This window comes from Myotis lucifugus, unplaced genomic scaffold (genome assembly GCF_000147115.1).
Source record: "Myotis lucifugus unplaced genomic scaffold, Myoluc2.0 scaffold_433, whole genome shotgun sequence".
NCBI classification, from domain to species: domain Eukaryota; kingdom Metazoa; phylum Chordata; class Mammalia; order Chiroptera; family Vespertilionidae; genus Myotis; species Myotis lucifugus.
In genome coordinates this window covers 558,088-576,117 of record NW_005871481.1, presented here as the reverse complement: position 1 = coordinate 576,117, position 18,030 = coordinate 558,088, and the positions used below count along the sequence as shown (strand labels likewise).

At 45.9% G+C, this 18,030-nt stretch overlaps 1 protein-coding gene across 7 annotated transcripts in view; it reads right to left on the bottom strand.

Annotated features, from left to right (window-relative positions):
• Positions 1-18,030, bottom strand: part of UGGT1 (UDP-glucose glycoprotein glucosyltransferase 1) — a 168,407-nt gene that overhangs the window by 57,425 nt on the left and 92,952 nt on the right. For all 7 annotated transcript variants that reach the window (XM_006102841.3, XM_014468153.2, XM_023744168.1 and 4 more), the window contains 3 exons: positions 13,695-13,901; positions 12,856-12,987; positions 11,978-12,108 (listed from right to left, as the gene is read on the bottom strand). In XM_006102841.3, the coding sequence (XP_006102903.2) occupies positions 11,978-12,108; positions 12,856-12,987; positions 13,695-13,901 (470 nt within the window). The remainder of the gene's footprint in view (positions 1-11,977; positions 12,109-12,855; positions 12,988-13,694; positions 13,902-18,030) is intronic.

Sequence of the window (18,030 nt, the reverse complement as noted above, 5' to 3'; positions counted from 1 at the left end):
CAGTGGGAGAAACTACCTGCATATCATATATGTGTGAAGTGTTGCTACCAAGAATATATATAAAGAACTCCTACAAATCAACAACAATCAAACAAAATGAGCAAAGATATACAAATGGCCAATGAGCACATGAAAAGATGTTCAATATCACTAATCCTTAGTAAATACCAAACCACAAAGAGATACCACTTCATACCCATTAGAATGGGTATTATGAAAACAACAACACAAAATAACAAGTGTTGGTGAGGATGTGGAGAACTTGGAATCCTTAGCATTCCTGGTGATAAGTAAAATGGTACAGCCTCTATGACAGCACTGATAGGAGGGCTGGAAACATGGAAAAGACTGGCCCCACATCCATGTATGCCACTTAAGAATTAAATGGGTTACCTTGGGCCCTAGCTGGTTTGACTCAGTGGATAGAGCGTCAGCCTGCAGACCGAAGGGTCCTGGGTTCGATACTGGCCAAGGGCACGTACCTCAGTTGCAGGTTCCTCCCTGGCCTGGTCAGGGAGCGTGCAGGAGGCAACCAATCAAAATATCACAGTGATATTTCTCTCTGTCTTTCCCTCTCTCTTCCACTCTCTCTAACAATCAATGGAAAAATATCCTTGGGTGAGGATTAAAAAAAAGAAAGAAAGGGATACCTCGTCTTCAGAAGTGCCCCTGAGGTGCTAGGGGTCCCAGCCCCACACCAAGCCCCCCTGCCAGGGTTCCAGTGCCAGAAAGAGAAGTCCCCATAAGTTCTGGGTGTAAAACCAGCAGGGATTGTGGCTGAGTGACACAGAGGCTGCTGGAGTCCCAGGTGTTCCTCTTAAAGGGCCGGCACATGAACTTACTCAAACTCACTCATTCTGAGCTCCAGGGCTGGGGCAGTGGCTCAAAAGGCACATCAGGGACATTCAGGGAGGAACTGAAGTGTCTGGCATCAGAGTGGGAGCTGAAGAGCTAGCCTTCTCCCAGAAAGAAGTGCTGGCAGAGGCCATTGCTCCTCTGCTGAGCCACCACTACACCACAGAGCCAGCAGGCGGGAGCCCGATCTGAGTCTCTGTCAACCTGGCCAACACTGTTTGCCCCATCTTGATGACTCCCTGAGACCCCGCCCCATCCAACTTATACACCCACCTAAGCCATTTCCATCCTAAAATCTCTTAAAGGTTCACAAACCCCACACAAGCAGCATCTGGTCAAGGCATGCCATATACTTTTTGCTAAGTGGCTCCAAGCTGGGCACTAGCAGCAACTGGCCACAGTACATAGTTTGATCTTTCTTAGGCTCCTCCAAGCCCACCACAAGTAGCAGCCATCTGCAGATTGTTTTGTAGGTCTTGCTGGGTAGCCCTGGCAGGGTACAGGTGGCAGCTGATTTTGGCCTGCCCCTCCAGGTAGGCCCCAGAGCCAGCACAACTGGTGGTCAGCTTCAGACCATGCAAGTTCACCACCCAAATACTACCCCAAGTGACACATTTAAGGGGTGAACTCTTCGGGCATCAGGGCTCTGGTGAAGTGATGAGTATTGCTCCATCAGGTCAGCCCCTGCACAACAGCTCCCCACCGTGGTTGCAACTAATCCTCGCAGCCAATCAGCCTGGGGATAAATTCCTTCCATTGACCTGTCCAAAGCAATCAAGGTTCCATTATAACAAGAGGGGGCACACAACCCACACAGGGGACGCACCAGTGAGGTGATCAAGGAGGCTCCTCCACTGGGCCCTCCAGGATTACTAATACAATAGGCCACTCTACCAAGACCAGGATATACAGCAGCTCTACCGAATACAAAGAAACAAACACATCAATGCATCCAAAATGATGAGACAAAGAAACATGTCCCAAATGAAACAACAGAACAAAACTCCAGAAAAAGAACTAAAAAAATGGAGAGAAGCAATCTACCAGATGCAGAGTTCAAAACACAGGTTATAAGCATGCTCAGTGAGAACTTCAACAAAAAGATAGGAAACATAAAAATGGAGGTAGGAATCATAAAAAAATAACCGATCAGAAATGAAGACTAAAAGAACTGAAATTAGAAATACATTACAGGGAATCAACAGCAGAGTAGATAAAGCAGATGGTCAAATTAGCAATTAGAGAGAAAAGGAAGCAGAAAACACCCAATCTGAATGGAAAAAAAGAATTTTAAAAAGGTGATAGTTTAAGGGACCTCTGGGTAGCATGACAACATTCACATCATAGGGGTACCAGAAGGAAAAAAGAGGAAGCAAGGAAATGAAAACCTAGTTGAAGAAATAATGACAGAAAACTTCCCTAACCTGAAGGAAAAAGACACGCAAGTCCAGGAAGCACAGACTCCCAAACAAGATGAACCCAAAGAGGCCACACCAAAACACATCATGATTAAAATGCCAAAAGTTAAAGACAAAGAGATAATCTTAAAAGCAGCAAGAGAAAAGCATAAGCTTCCATGAGACTATCAGCTCATTTCTCAACAGAAACTTTGCAGGTCGAAAGGACTGGCACAAAATATTTAAAGCTATGAAAAGCAGGGACTACTCTACCCAGCAAAACTATCATTTCTAATCAAAGGACAGTTAAAGAGCTTCCCAGCCAAGAAAAAGCTAAAGGAGTCTCTATGACAACACTGATCACCACCAAACCAGTATTATAAGAAATATTAAAATGACTTATTTAAGGGGAAATAAAGAACACATAAATATAATAAAATGAAAATAACTATATACCTATCAATAATCACTTTAATATAAATGAAATAAATGTTCCAATCAAAAGACAGAGGGTGACTGAATGGATTAGAAAACAAGACCCATATATATATGCTGTATACAAGAGACACACCTCAGGTCAAAAGATACTGAAAGTAAAGTGATAATAAAATATAGTTCATGTAAATGGAAATTTTAAAAAGCTGGGGCAGAAATATGTGTATCAGACAAAATAGACTTTAACACAAAAGCTATAGTAAAAGGCAAACAAATACACTACATAATGATAAAGGGAGTAACCCAACAAGAGGATATAACTCCTGTAAACATTTATGCACCCAACAGAGGAGCACCTAAATATATAAAGCATATCTTATCCTATATAATAAAAGAGAAACATGCAAATTAGCTGCCACTCTGCTACGCTTAAGCCACACCCACAAGCCAATCTGAGTGACTATGCAAATTATCCAACAAAGATGGCGGTTAATTTGCATACCCAGGTGTCAAGTGCCCCAGGAGGCGACGGCAGCTGTGGCCACGGGCTCCCGGGACGTTCGCTGGTCAGGGAGGCACAGCCGCCCACGCCTAGCCACGCCCGCAGGCTCCCGGGACCTTGCCGGCGGAGAGCGAGAGGTTTGGAGGACTTGGCAGAGCAGGAGACCGCTGGACATAGAGCAGAGCAAGAGAGGGCACGGCTCCCTCTGTCACCCCAGCTTCCTCATCACAGCTGTGGAAACTGACAGCAGGGAGGAGGAAGTCCCACCCCCACAGAATCAGCCAGAATCAGCCTTTGGTCAGATAGCTCTCAGCGGCCTGATAGCCAGGACTCTCATTCACCTGCATCTCAGACCGTGACAGTAGAGAGGTGGGACTATGTCTAAAGAACACCTGTTGACACAACGTAGCTCTGCAGCTGAAAGATGCCGGCAGTATCGACAGAAAGTGTCTGCAGAGCAGCGTGCGTCTGATCTTGAAAGAAGGCAGCGCCTGTGTCAGAATGTATCTGAAGACCAGGTACTGGAAAAACGTCGCTCTGATGCCAAAAAACACCGGCGTCAAATGTCTGAAGACCAACGTGCCTTTGAAGTTGAAAGAAGGCGGTGGCGATGACAAAATATATCTAGAGAACAGTCATCAACAAGTACTACCAATTCTGGTAGGAACTGCCTTCTCAGCGAAAATGGAGTACATGAGGATGCAATCCTCAAACATAGTTGTGGTGGAATGACTGTTCGATGTGAATTTTGCATATCACTAAATTTCTCGGATGAAAAACCATCCGATGGGAAATTTACTGGATATTGTAGCAAAGGGAAAGTCTGTCCAAATGATTTACATTTTCCAGATTACCCGGCATATTTAAAAAGATTAATGACAAATGAAGATTCTGACAGTAAAAATTTCATGAAAAATATTCGTTCCATAAATAGTTCTTTTGCTTCCATGGGTGCAAATATTGCATCGCCATCAGGATATGGGCCCTACTGTTTTAGAATACACGGACAAGTTTATCACCATACTAGAACTTTACATTCTTCGGATGGTGTTTCTTGGAAGTTTGCTCAACTCTATATTTTGGATACAGCCAAAGCCAAAAGTAAAAGATTAGCAATGCCAGAAAACCAGGGCTGCTCAGAAAGACTCATGATCAACATCAACAACCTCATGCATGAAATAAATGAATTAACAAAATCGTACAAGATGCTACATGAGGTAGAAAAGGAAGCCCAATCTGAAGCAGCAGCAAAAGGTATTGCTCCCACAGAAGTAACAATGGCGATTAAATACGATTGTAACAGTGACCCAGGTAGATATAATTCTCCCCGTGTAACCGAGGTTGCTGTCATATTCAGAAACGAAGATGGAGAACCTCCTTTTGAAAGGGACTTGCTCATTCATTGTAAACCAGATCCCAATAATCCAAATGCCACTAAAATGAAACAAATCAATATCCTGTTTCCTACATTAGATGCAATGATGCATCCTATTCTTTTTCCAGATGGTGAAAAAGGCTGGGGAATAGATATTGCATTAAGACTCAGAGACAACAGTGTAATCGACAATAATACTAGACAAAATGTAAGGACACGAGTCACACAAATGCAGTATTATGGATTTCATCTCTCTGTGCGGGACACGTTCAATCCTATTTTATTTATTATTTTATTTTATTTTTTTAAAGTGTCTCCTTAGTTTTCTTTTTTTTTTAAATATATATTTTATTGATTTTTTACAGAGAAGAAGGGAGAGGGATAGAGAGTTAGATCCATCGATGAGAGAGAAACATCGATCAGCTGCCTCCTGCAAACCTCCTACTAGGGATGTGCCCACAACCAAGGTACATGCCCTTGACCAGAATCGAACCTGGGACCTTTCAGTCCGCAGGCCGACGCTCTATCCACTGAGCCAACCTGGTTAGGGCATCAATCCTATTTTAAATGCAGGAAAATCAACTCAACAGTTTATCATGGATTCGTATTCAAAAATGGAGGCCAATCGGATAAACTTCATCAAAGCAAACCAATCTAAGTTGAGAGTTGAAAAATATAGTGGTTTGATGGATTATCTCACATCTAGATCTGAAAAGGACAATGTGCCAATTGATAATACTTCCATCATCTTTTGAGGGTAGTCCCAGAAATATGCAGCAGCGATATCAGAATGCTATGGCAATTGTAACGAGGTATAGCAAGCCCGATTTATTCACAACCATGACGTGCAACCCCAAATGGGCAGATATTGCAAACAATTTACAACGCTGGCAAAAAGTTGCAAACAGACCTGACTTGGTAGCCAAGTTTTTAATATTAAGCTGAATGCTCTTTTAAATATCTGTAAATTCCATTTATTTGGCAAAGTAATAGCTAAAATTCTTGTCATTGAATTTCAGAAACGTGGACTGCCTCATGCTCACATATTATTGATATTAGATAGTGAGTCCAAATTACGTTCCTCTAATAAATTCCCTTTCAATGCGCACGAATTTCGTGCACCGGGCTACTAGTTGGACATAGAATGACAGTAGTACTGTCACTATAGGGGATTTACACCCCATTGACATCAATGGATAGATCTTCCAGACAGAACATCAACAAATAAACAGGCTTATCCTATCTAATAAAAGAGAAACATGGTAATTAGTGTACGACCACTACCCTTCCCATTGGCTAATCAGGGCGATATGCAAATTAACTGCCAGCCAAGATGGCGGTTAACCGCCAACAAAGATGGTGGCTAATTTGCATATTGAAGGCAGGGTAGGACAGCGTAAGCCACCATCCAGGCACCCCGTTTGCCATGGGGGCTGCCGGGGCTGGGGCCAAGGCAAGCGGTGCTGATCACTGCACCGGAGCCCTCCCCTGCCCACCGGAGACACAGGGCCCACCCCCATGTGCGATCTGGGTTGGGTGGGGGCTGGGGCCAAGGCAAACGGGTGCCGATTGCTTCCCCCGCCTACCAGAGACAGGGGCCCACTCCCGTGTGCCATCCGCGGGCGGGGGCTGGGGCCAAGGCAAGTGGTGCCAATCGCTTAGCCCGCCTACCAGAGACAAGACACAACACGGGGCCAGCGGGGGCTGGGGCGAAGGCAAGCGGTGCTGATCGCCTCGCCAGAGCCCTGCCAGCCCACTGGAGACATGTCCCAATGCGATCAGGGGGCGGGCGGGGGCTGGGGCGAATGCAAGCGGTGCAGATTGCCTCGCCGGAGCCCTCACCCGCCCACCGGAGACACGGGGCCCACTCTGAGAGAGAGAGAGAGAGAGAGAGAGAGAGAGAGAGAGAGAGAGAGAAAGAGAGAGAGAGAAAGAGAGAGAGGCGGAATTTTTGCATCCCCCATCCCTCCCTGATTGACCACTGTGATTCCAAGCCAGTAAGGGCTGCCTTCAGGAAGGTGCTCCACGTCCCTCACCCCCACCCCAGGCCCGAGAGCAGTGCTGGGCAGGGGCACCCAGGGGTTTGGGAATGCAGCACAAGGGGCTGGCACAACGTGGGGGTGAGCTGTGTTTACACCGCCAAGTTCCCCACTTCTGCCCTGACCGGGCATGCCTCCTCCTTCCCCTCAGAGGCCCAGCTCCTGCCTACATGCTTGCTGGGCAGGCCCAACTGCACCGGGGAGTGAGCCATGGTGATCAGGATGGCCACTTCCTGGGATGGGACGGCTGGACCATGGCGATTCATGAGGGCGATGAGGCCCGTGGGCATGTGCAGGGGGTGGCCGGCCAAGCCGAGACTGGCTTCAGTGGGGCCAGTGGGAGCCCAAGGCCACCCCAACCCCCACAGGTCTCAGGTGGATGGTGGCCCAGTGGAGAGCGGTTTCTCCATGCATGGTGCCCAGGGATGGCTGTGAGCTGCTGCAACCCCGCCCCACGCTTCAGGGTGGGGGAGAAGGCTCGCAGCCACCAGCACCCTAGGCTGCACCTCCTGTGCCTCAGCCTGCCAGGTTGGCAGGGTCCAGAGCAGGTGAGCTGCTCCCTTCCCCCAGTGGTAGAACAGGGAGGAGAGCGCTGGGTGCAGGGAGGGGACCTCAACTGGGATCCTCCTGGTGTGGGGAAGGGGCCCGGCCTGGGCCCAGTGGGGAGCTTAGGAAGTCTGGCTAAGCAGGCGCTGGTTCATACCAACTCTTACTCTGCCATCTTCCTTCAGCTCTTCAAGCTAGCCCCCCTGCCCCACCTGTCCGGGGCAACGGGCTCTGGGTGACCTTTCTGAGCTCAGACTGTGGACCCAGAGACCTCAAGGAAGAGTGCAGGGGCCGGTGCAGAAGTACCAGGGCAGAGTTGCTTTGGTGTCTCGGTGAAGTTTGCAACTGACCCATGGTGGAAGCCCCAGAGTGGAAAGGCCAGGAGGCATGAATTGCCAGCACTTTAGCCACTTGAAAACAGCTCCACTTGGAATGTGAGGCGGTTATATGTTCAGCTGAGAAGTGAGAGGGCTGAACTCCACCGTCGCTGGGCTCCTGTCAGTCTGAGGCCCAAGCGTCCACCATGACAAGGAAAGAACAGAGTGAGGGGCCTGGAGGAAGGGAGGACAATTGAAGAAAACCATGTCTAGACTTTCCCCAGCCCTCTCCTTCTTTCTGCTGCCTACAAGAGCCCCAGGCCCAGCCACAGTTCTGTCTCCACCTTTTAGTCCCCTATTCTCCAACCACAGAGGAAAGAAATAAGGAAGGAGTCTGTGCTGCCTTCAGAAAGTATCTATATACCTGATCGGCCAGTTGCCTTCCACAGAGGGAGGCCAGACTGTGGCTTAGGCCCACTCCCCACAGGGACATCAGTAGGACATCCTGTGAGGGCTCCCAGACTGTTAGAGGGGGCAGGCTGGGCTGAGGGATGACCCCTGAGTGCACAAATTTTTGTGCACCGGGCCACTAGTCTATATATATAAAAGCCTAAGCGACCATTCGACCAGCACCTATGACGTGCACTGACCACCAGGGGGCAGACGCTCAACACACAGGCAGGGAAACATGGAACAGACTGATGAATCTCAGAGGGAAGGGGGGAGGGGAGAGGGCAGGAAGGGATTAACCAAAGATCTTATATGCATACTAGAGGCCCAGGGTCCCTTGGCCTGGCCTGCGGGGATTGGGTCATATCCCTGCACCGGACCTCCGACATCCCCCAGGGTCCCGGATTGCAAGAGGGCACAGGCCAGGCCAAGGGACCCCACCGGTGCATGGATTCGTGCACCTGGCCTCTAGTCTATATATATAAAAGGCTAAGTGACCGTCTGTCCAACTGCCCGACTGCCCAACTGGCCGGTACATATGATGTGCACTGGCAATTTAAAAATAAATGTTGACGCGCGCATGCGCAATACATATAAAGCTCTCGTTGTCACCAGTCGCACACGTGTGTTTTGATCTGTCATTGTCGATTATGAATTTGGTTGGCACTTCTATTATAGAGAAAGGGCAAATAGCGATATTAAAATATTTCTTCTAATTAATTTCCTTTCAATGTGCACGAATCCATGCACCAAGCCACTAGTATGACATATTAGCCTAAATGGATTTAATGGATGTTTATAAAGCATTTCACACCAAAGCAGCAGAATGCACATTCTTTTCAAGTACACATGGCACATTTTCTAGGATGAATCACATATCAGGCCACAATATAAGTCTCAAAAAAATTTTAAAGAGACTGAAATTATATCAAACATCTCTGACGAAAACGGTATGAAACTAGAAATCAACTAAAAGAAAAAAAACTAAAAGCACAAACACATGGAGATTAAATAACATGCTACTTAACAATGAATGGGCCAACAATGAGATCAAAGAAGAAATCAAAAGCTATCTTGAGACAAATGAAAATAAAAACACAACTACTCAAAAACTATGGGACAGAGCAGCCAGAGCAGCGCCTTCCCACCTGCCTTAGCAAGGAGGAGGGGAAACTGGGGACATGGGAAAGCCCAAGGGCTCGCAAGGGCAGACCTTTCCCTGCCTTCGCCTCCCACTCTCCCGCCGAGCATCAGGCCTCAGCTCCAGCCAAGCGGTGCTGCTAGAGTGTCCGTGCCCAGGGCTGGGCCGGCCGGTGCCTGTGCCGCCGCTGCTTGCCCTTGCCCGTTCGACGTCGCCCTGCAGTGCATTGGACCTCCCGCCACCCCTCTGCGGGCCTCCCGCATGGTGGTAATAGCGACATTCAGCGGGAAAGGCTAGCGGACCACGGCGCCCAATCCTGCGGCACGGAGGCTGGGTAGGCGGGCGGGACTGCGCGCACCTTGCCCCCCAGAGTGCAGTGGACAGGCAGCGGATGCGCTCGGTCCTGGGCCCCGCCCCCGACCGCTGCTGGGCAGCCCCCAGCCTGCAGGCAAGAACTCGCCCCTCAGGCTCCTAAAAGGGGAAAGGATGGACCCAGCGCTTCAGAGGAACCTGCCTCACTACTCGTATGTGGGAAAATTTCTCGCGAGCTCCTGGGCTGCACGTTGCCGAGCAAGGGCACCTCTCCCATGTTTGAGTCCAAGAGTCACTCCCGAGATGGCCTGAAATCAAGCACGAAGCAAAAGGTCACAAGCCATGCTGTAGTCTCCAGTTCTTCTGGACAGGAATATGTCTGACACCTTTCCCAAAGACCACCATTTTCAGCACAATGGGCAGTGAGAAGTCCTTATCTGAATGCAAAAAGGAACACCAATGGAAAACTTCGATGTACATCAGCGTAACTTCAGTCTGCTTTATAAGCCCTCTGATTGAGAAGCCAATTGGCAAAATTCTTCAGCAATCCTGGAGACACAGTTACTCTTGCTTTTTTCAAGAGTATTATAGGAGGCGCGAGCAGCCTGCCCCCGTCTGAGGAGCAGCAGCTGCGTGAGCAACCTGACCCCCTCTGAGGAGCAGCAGCCGGTGAGCAGCCCGCTCCCATCCAAGGATATCAGCTGCAGGAGCAGCCTGCCCCCACCAGCCAGAGGAGCCACCACTGCTGTGAGCAGGAATAAACTTAACTAAGGAGGTAAAAGACCTGTACTCGGAAAACTACAGGACACTGAAAAAAGAGATAGTGGAAGACATACACAGATGGAAGAACATACCATGTTCACGGATTGGTAGAATCAACATCATTAAAATGTCCATACTACACAAAGCAATCTATAGATTCAATGCACTCCCCATTAAAATACTAACGGCATATTTCACAGACCTAGAACAAACTCTCCAAAAATTCATCTGGAATAAAAAAAGACCCCGAATAGCTGCAGCGATCCTGAGAAAGAAGAACAAAGTAGGTGGGATCTCAATACCAGATATCAAGCTGTATTACAAAGCCACTGTTCTCAAAACAGCCTGGTACTGGCACAAGAACAGACATATAGATCAATGGAACAGAACAGAGAACCCAGAAATCGACCCAAACCACTATGCTCAATTAATATTTGACAAAGGAGGCATGAACATACAATGGAGTCAAGACAGTCTCTTCAATAAATGGTGTTGGAAAACTGGACAGATACATGCAAAAAAACGAAACTAGACCACCAACTTACACCATACACAAAAATAAATTCAAAATGGATAAAGGACTTAAACTAAGATGGGAAACCATAAAAATACTAGAGGAATCCAAAGGCAGCAAAGTCTCAGACATATGCCGAAGCAATTTCTTCACCGATACCGCTCCTAGGGCAATGGAAACTAAGGAGGAAATAAACAAATGGGACTATATCAAAATAAAAAGCTTCTGCACAGGAAAAGAAACCATCAACAAAACAACAAGAAAGCCTACTGCATGGGAGAACATATTTGCCAGTGTTATCACTGATAAGGGTATAATCCCCAACATTTACAGGGAACTCACACAACTTAACAAAAGGAAGATAAACAACCCAATCAAAAAATGGGCAACGGACCTAAATAGATATTTTTCGAAAGAAGACATAAGGCCAAGAGACATATGAAGACATGCTCAAAGTCACTAATCATCCGAGAGATGCAAATAAAAACAACAATGCAGTACCATCTGACACCTGTCAGAACAGCTATCATCAACAAATCAACAAACGACAAGTGCTGGTGAGGATGTGGAGAAAAAGGAACACTCGTGCACTGCTGGTGGGAATGAGACTGGTGCAGCCACTGTGGAGAACAGTACGGAGTTTCCTCAAAAAACTAAAAATGAACTCCCATTTGACCCAGTGATCCCACTCCCAGGAATATATCCCAAGAAACTAGAAATACCAATCAGAAAGAATATACGCACCCCTATGTTCATAGCGGCACAATTCACCATAGCTAAGATTTGGAAAAAGCCTAAGTAACCATCAGCAGATGAGTGGATTAAAACTCATTAAAACTGTGGTACATCTACACAATGGGATACTATGCTGCGGTAAAAATGAAGGAATTCTTACCATTTGCAACAGCATGGATGGAACTGGAGAGCATTATGCTAAGCGAAATAAGCCAGTCAGAGAAAGATAAATATCACATGATCTCACTCATTTATGGAATAAAATGAACAATATAAACTGATGAACAAAAACAGATCCAGAGAGAAGCATCAATCAGACTGTCAAAACTCAGAGGGAAGGTAGGGGAGGGTGGGGGTAAGGGGGAGAGTTCACCCAAAGGACTTGTATGCATGCATATAAGCCAAACCAATGGACACAGACAACAGGGGGGTAGAGGTATGAGTGGGGAGGTGGGGGGGTAATGGCAGGAAAAGAACACATATGTAATACTTTAATCAATAAAGAAAACACTCACACAAAAAAATTAAATTTTAAAAATAGATGAAAAACATATATAGCCCCTACGACATAATAAATTTCTTCTATGTAAAACTTACACATCTTCTTCTACCCGAAGCTGTTGAATGTGAGATTTAATTTTCTGTCCTGAAGTTTTTAAGATGATGTTTTCTAGGAGGTGGAAATCATCCTGATTAAAGAGTTCATTATCCTCCAGTGGCCCAATGATCTGTGAAGGAGAACAGAGTGGCCAGTGTGGAAACCTGCAAGCTGTAAAGCAGGGCTTGGTTGTCCTTAGGCTGCCTAACGAACCAAACCACGTTAGAGACCCAAGACATGCTTACGTCAGAATAAAGTCAATGAAAATGTAAAAGCAACATCCCCATGAACTCACATGTTATTTACTTATCAATTCCTCAACTGCACAGAGTGTAGACTTGTATACTTTGCAATATTTTTATAGTAAGCAAACTCTGAAGTAAAAGAATACAGTTTTCATTAATTCCCACCAAATATAAATAATAAAGCCACAACAGAGATGTAGCAGTTGGTATAGAAGGTTTGCCCTATATGCTAAGACTTTAAAGTGTGGTTTGTCCACCACGGCCTACATTCTCATCTCAGTGCTGCGAGGCTGAATGAACGAGTGTCAGCCCAACCCAGCTGCATGCACACAGGCTGCCAAGCTGAGGCACGTCCCCACGGGCTGAGTGGTTCCTGGGTCAGGTCTCATGGACTTGTGTTCTGAGAGCCACCGCATCTCATTGCCTTGACCATGGCAGGACAAAAGTCAACACAGGACACATGTCAAAATGAGCAAACCTCCTTCAGAACCAGAGCAGAAACCATCACCAGCACTGCGTCAGCCCTCCTCCCCTTTGGGAAAGAGCGGCTCTGTCTGAAGAGCTTCTACCTTCCAAGGAGAATGCGGCCAAGACTGGTCACTGATCTACTGTGAAGTCAAGCTTGTCCTCACCCTTCCATTGCTGATCACTGCCCTCTGTCCCTTCTTCAGCTTCAGGACATCCCTGCAGTACATGGCATGAGACAAAATGAAATCCATTTTGGAAGACTCAAAGACCTCTTTAAAAAGACTGAAATCCATGCCCTAGGAAAGTAATTGTTATTAAGGAAAAGTAATAGTTATTAAACCATAAAAATGAATAGCATGATGAATACATCATAAAAACGCTCTATTAGTGAAGTAACAACTAATTTCAATAATTAACATTATGATGTTTCCACTCTCCCTCCCATTTTCCCCACCCTTCTACCTATCAAGTATTGCTCATTTCTTTTATGTAATTGTTCAAGTGGCAAACTAGTGTTCATGATACCTTTATTCTGCATTGTAAAATCTTTCTAATTTCAAGTGAGAGACTTTCTTTTAACTGAAAAATGAAGTATACTTATCATTTTATAATAAGTTTTTAGACTGAAAAACAGTAAAAGGCGTTTTACATATAACTGAATAAACATGGGCTTACATTGAAAACACATCAAACACATTAGCTTCTAGCTCATTAAGTAGCTTAAATCTCAGTTCTTTTGCTCTGACAAAATATTGTCTATCTTTTAAAAACTATAAAAACAAATGGCCTGTGCTTAAAACATACATCTTAAAACCTAGCAAGTTTAAAAGCAATAAAGGGACTGTGGCAGAATGGTTATTTCTTAGAAGATTCCTCCAACAACAAAAAGAGAAATCCTGAGACTCAAAACTAAAATCACCATCCTGCTCAGACACTGCAGCCCCTGGGAGCGGACTTCTGTGGTAAATGACAGAGAGGTGGCCTCAGCAGTGCAGATACTCACGCCAACGGCGAACTCCCCAACATCAGCCCCCGCAGCCAGGGCCTCCGCAGTCCCCTCCTTGGCCATTTTTGTGATGAAGTTCTTGGCAGTGCTGGAGGTTTGTGTTTGGAGAGCTGCCCAGATTGCTCGGGAGATCCGAGTGTTCTCATAATTGATATCTTCCTTAGGATTATTGATCATGCTTATTCTCACATTGTTACTGGATTTCTATTTACAAAACAGGAAATAAGGATTAAATGGTAGATGTTTGCAACTTAAAAAGTGGCATTATCAGCCATATTCTATAAAAAGGAAGTAATATCTCTTAAAAGTTGTGGATAGTCCCTCTGTGTATACAGAACAAGGTTAAAATGCTACAACCAGGCATGTGATCCCTTGTATGAACTGGCCTCTACCCTACCTTTCCACCTTCATTTTTACCACCCTGTAAAGACAGCATACAGTACAAACCATCAGAGTCCTATATTCCCCCCCACACATACACATTTTGTATTCTTCTAATACACATCATGCCTCACATTGGCATGGGAACCCCAAGTACACCCATCTTTGCTTCCTTAAGTCCCAAGCATTCTTCAGGGCTCTGCTCCACCCTCCTTAGTTCACATGGCCTTTTCAGATGTCTAGTAAGATTTACCTATCCCTGAGTAAAGAGACAAGAATCCATGTGAGAGAAGATATCTGGAACCCTTAAAACCAAAAAAGGGCTCGTATCAAGAACATAAGCAACAGAAATTCCTACTTCTGTATATCGAAAGACATGTAAAAGAATATCCATGGCAGCATTCTTCAGAATACCCCAACCTAGAAACAACCCAAATGTCTATCAAATATACTAAATAAACAAAACTCTGATATATTACATGATACAAAACGACACAAGGAAAAAGAACTAACATTACTCATAATTTCATGAATCTCAAAAATATTGAGGAAAGAAAACACAAATACGTATTATAAGATTCCATTAAAATAAAGTAATAGGTAAACTTATTCTATGATGAGAGAAGAGGAAAAGGCTGGGGCCCTGGTATGGCCACAGCAGGGAGGGCTCTCAGGAATGTGACACTTCTCTTTCCCAGGAATGGTCACATGCGTGTGCTCACTTTGAGACACTGCATAGCCTATGATTTGTGCACTTCTTTTGAAGCTATATTTTTACTTCATTTAAAATATTCAACTCAGAACCAAGATGGCGGCATAGGTAAACACCTGTACTTGCTGCCTCTCACAACCACATCAAAACTACAACTAAAAGACAAAACAAATATCATCCAGAACCACGGGAAAGCTGGCTGAGTGGAAGTTAGAACTAGAAGGAAAGAAAAAAGTGCATTGAGACTGGTAGGAGGTGCGGAGGCGCACACGAAACGGGTTGGCAACTGAGTGCGCTGTTGTTTTTTTCAATTGGGAGGGAGATACAAGCGCCTGATTGCTCTGAACTCCAGTTCCGGGCAAGACTCTGGGGACCCAGCTTCATATGGGGAGAATCTGGACTGTCTGGCATCGGACTGGAACACGAAGGCGGCTTTCTCTCAGAGGTACTCACGGGACCACGGGACACAGAGACCCGGGGACCTCTCTGGGGCAGGGCTGACAGGCAGCCATTGCTGTTTGCTCCGCCCTGGTGATTCCCTGAGACCCCGCCCCACCCAATTTATAACCCCACCCAAGCTGTGCGCTGCAGCTTTTGCATATGAATAACCTGTCCTTTTGCAACCTAAAACCTAACAAACTGCTGCTGGGTCAGAGAGCTCCAAAGCTTCCAAAAGAAGGCCTAAGGCTTGGCAGAAGCAGCTTGCATTGCTTCACAGCTGCGCCTCATATGGGCACCTCCAAACCCAAAACAAAGAGGAAGAATCTGCAGATCTCTCTGTAGCTCCTGCTGGGTGGCCTCAGGCAGTGGCTGACTTTGCACCTCCTTGGAGATCCAAGAGCCAGTGTACTCAATGGTCAGAGTGAGACCATATCAGATTACAACTCTTCACATCCATAAGAGACACACTCAAGGGGAAGACTCAGTGAGCATCAAAGCCCCACTGAAGCAAGTCCTGACCCATAAGGGTGTCTCCAGCACAGCAGTTCTCCCATTGTAGACACAACTGGTCCTCACAGCCAATTGGCCTGGAGGTCAATTCCCCCCAGTGATTACAACAGCAATCAAGGCTTAACTACATGACTGTGCACACAGCACACAAAGGGGTGCACCAAGAGTGTCCACCTCAGGTAATTGGGGAGGCAGAGCCACTGGGCCCTATAGGACACCTAGCACACAAAGCCACTCTATCAACACAGGGAAGCAGCCAAAATGTGGAGACAAAGAAACATGTCACAAATGAAAGAAATGGAGGAAAGTAAACTAATGGATATAGAGTTCAAAACCACGGTTATAAGGTTACTCAAGAATCTTCTAGAAACCTCCGAGAAATTTAGTGAGAACCTCAAGGATATAAAAAAGGACCAATCAGAAATTAAGCATACACTGACTGAAATAAAGAATATTATACAGACTCCCAACAGCAGACGAGAGGATCGCAAGAATCAAGTCAAAGATTTGAAATACGAAGAAGCAGAAAACACCCAACCGGAAAAGCAGAAGGAAAAAAGAATCCAAAAATATGAAGAGAGTGTAAGGAGCCTCTGGGACAACTTCAAGTGTACCAACATTAGAATTATAGGGGTGCCAGAAGAAGAGAGAAAGCAAAATATTGAAAACCTATTTGAAGAAATAATGACAGAAAACTTCCCCTACCTGGTGAAAGAAATAGACTTACAAGTCCAGGAAGCACAGAGAACCCCAAACAAAAGGAATCCAAAGAGGGCCACACCAAGACACATCATAATTAAAATGCCAAGGGCAAAAGACAAAGAGTGAATCTTCAAAGCAGCAAGAGAAAAACAGTCAGTTACCTACAAGGGAGTACCTATACGACTGTCAACTGATTTCTCAACAGAAACTATGCAGGCCAGAAGGGAGTGGCAAGAAATATTCAAAGTGATGAATAGCAAGAACCTACAACCAAGATTACTCTACCAAGCAAAGCTATCATTTAGAATTGAAGGTCAGAGAAAGAGCTTCACAGATAAGAAAAAGCTAAAGCACTTCCTCACCGCCAAACCAGTATTATATGAAATACTGAAGGGTATTCTTTAAGAAGATGAAGAAGAAGAAAAAGGTAAAGATAAAAAATTATGAACAACAAAGTGATAACAAATACATATCTATCAACAAGTGAATCTAAAAATCAAGTGAAAAAAATCTGATAAACAGAATAAACTGGTGAATATAATAGAATCAGGGGCATAGAAAGGGAGTGGACTGACAATTTTCGGGGGGAAGAGGTGTGGGGGGTGCAGGAAGATATTGGACAAAAATCTTACACCTATGGACGAGAACAGTGGTGGGGGGGTAAGGGGGTGGGGTGGGAACCGGGTGGAGGGGAGCTATTTGGGGAAAAAAGAGGAACAACTGTAATAATCTGAACAATAAAGATTTATTAAAAAAAGATATTCAACTCTCCCTTCCTGCTCCCATTCTACCACCACTTGCATGTCTATCACTCAGAGTTAGGGCACCTTACATGCGTGTCAGTCTGAGATAGGGCACCTTACACACGTGTCAGTCTGAGATAGGGCACCTTACACACTTCAGTCTGAGTTAGGGCATCTTACATACGTGTCAGTCTGAGTTAGGGCATCTTACACGTGTATCAGTCTGAGGGCACCTTAAACTCGTGTCGGTCTGAGTTAGGCACCTCACACATGTATTGATCGTCCTTCACTAGGACTGCTCCTGATTCAACTCTGAATTAACCACAGCAACTCATCTGTTTCCTCTTAGAGCAGAAGGGAACTCCGCTCCTCAGTGAGGCTGCAGCCGCCTGGATGTGTGAGTGTGTTAGTAAGCCTCTGAGACACAGGTGCCAGGGGACCCAGGGGGTGTGACACTGGACTGAAGATTCAGTCTGAAGCTGCCCAAGAAAAGGAGATGTAACACCTCAGACAATGACACTCTCCAGAAGTGGGTTTCTTCTCCACGAGCCCCCTGCCATTCACTCAGGCCTACGACGCTTGGGCACTCTGCTCGCCGGGCCTGCTTCTGTATCACTCACTCACCCCCAGGCTCTCAGCGTAGGAACCTGCCCACCCACACAAAGCACCCCACAATCTCTGCAGCTTCCTGGCAACAAGACCGTGCGCAGCCACACAATAAAAGCTTGTCTACGATGATCTCATTTTTTCTTCTCTAAAAGAGCCTACCCCTTAACTAAGCAGAATACGCCATCTTCTCTGTTCTCCTACTGGCTGGCGGACCCGTGAAGCAGCAGCACTCTGC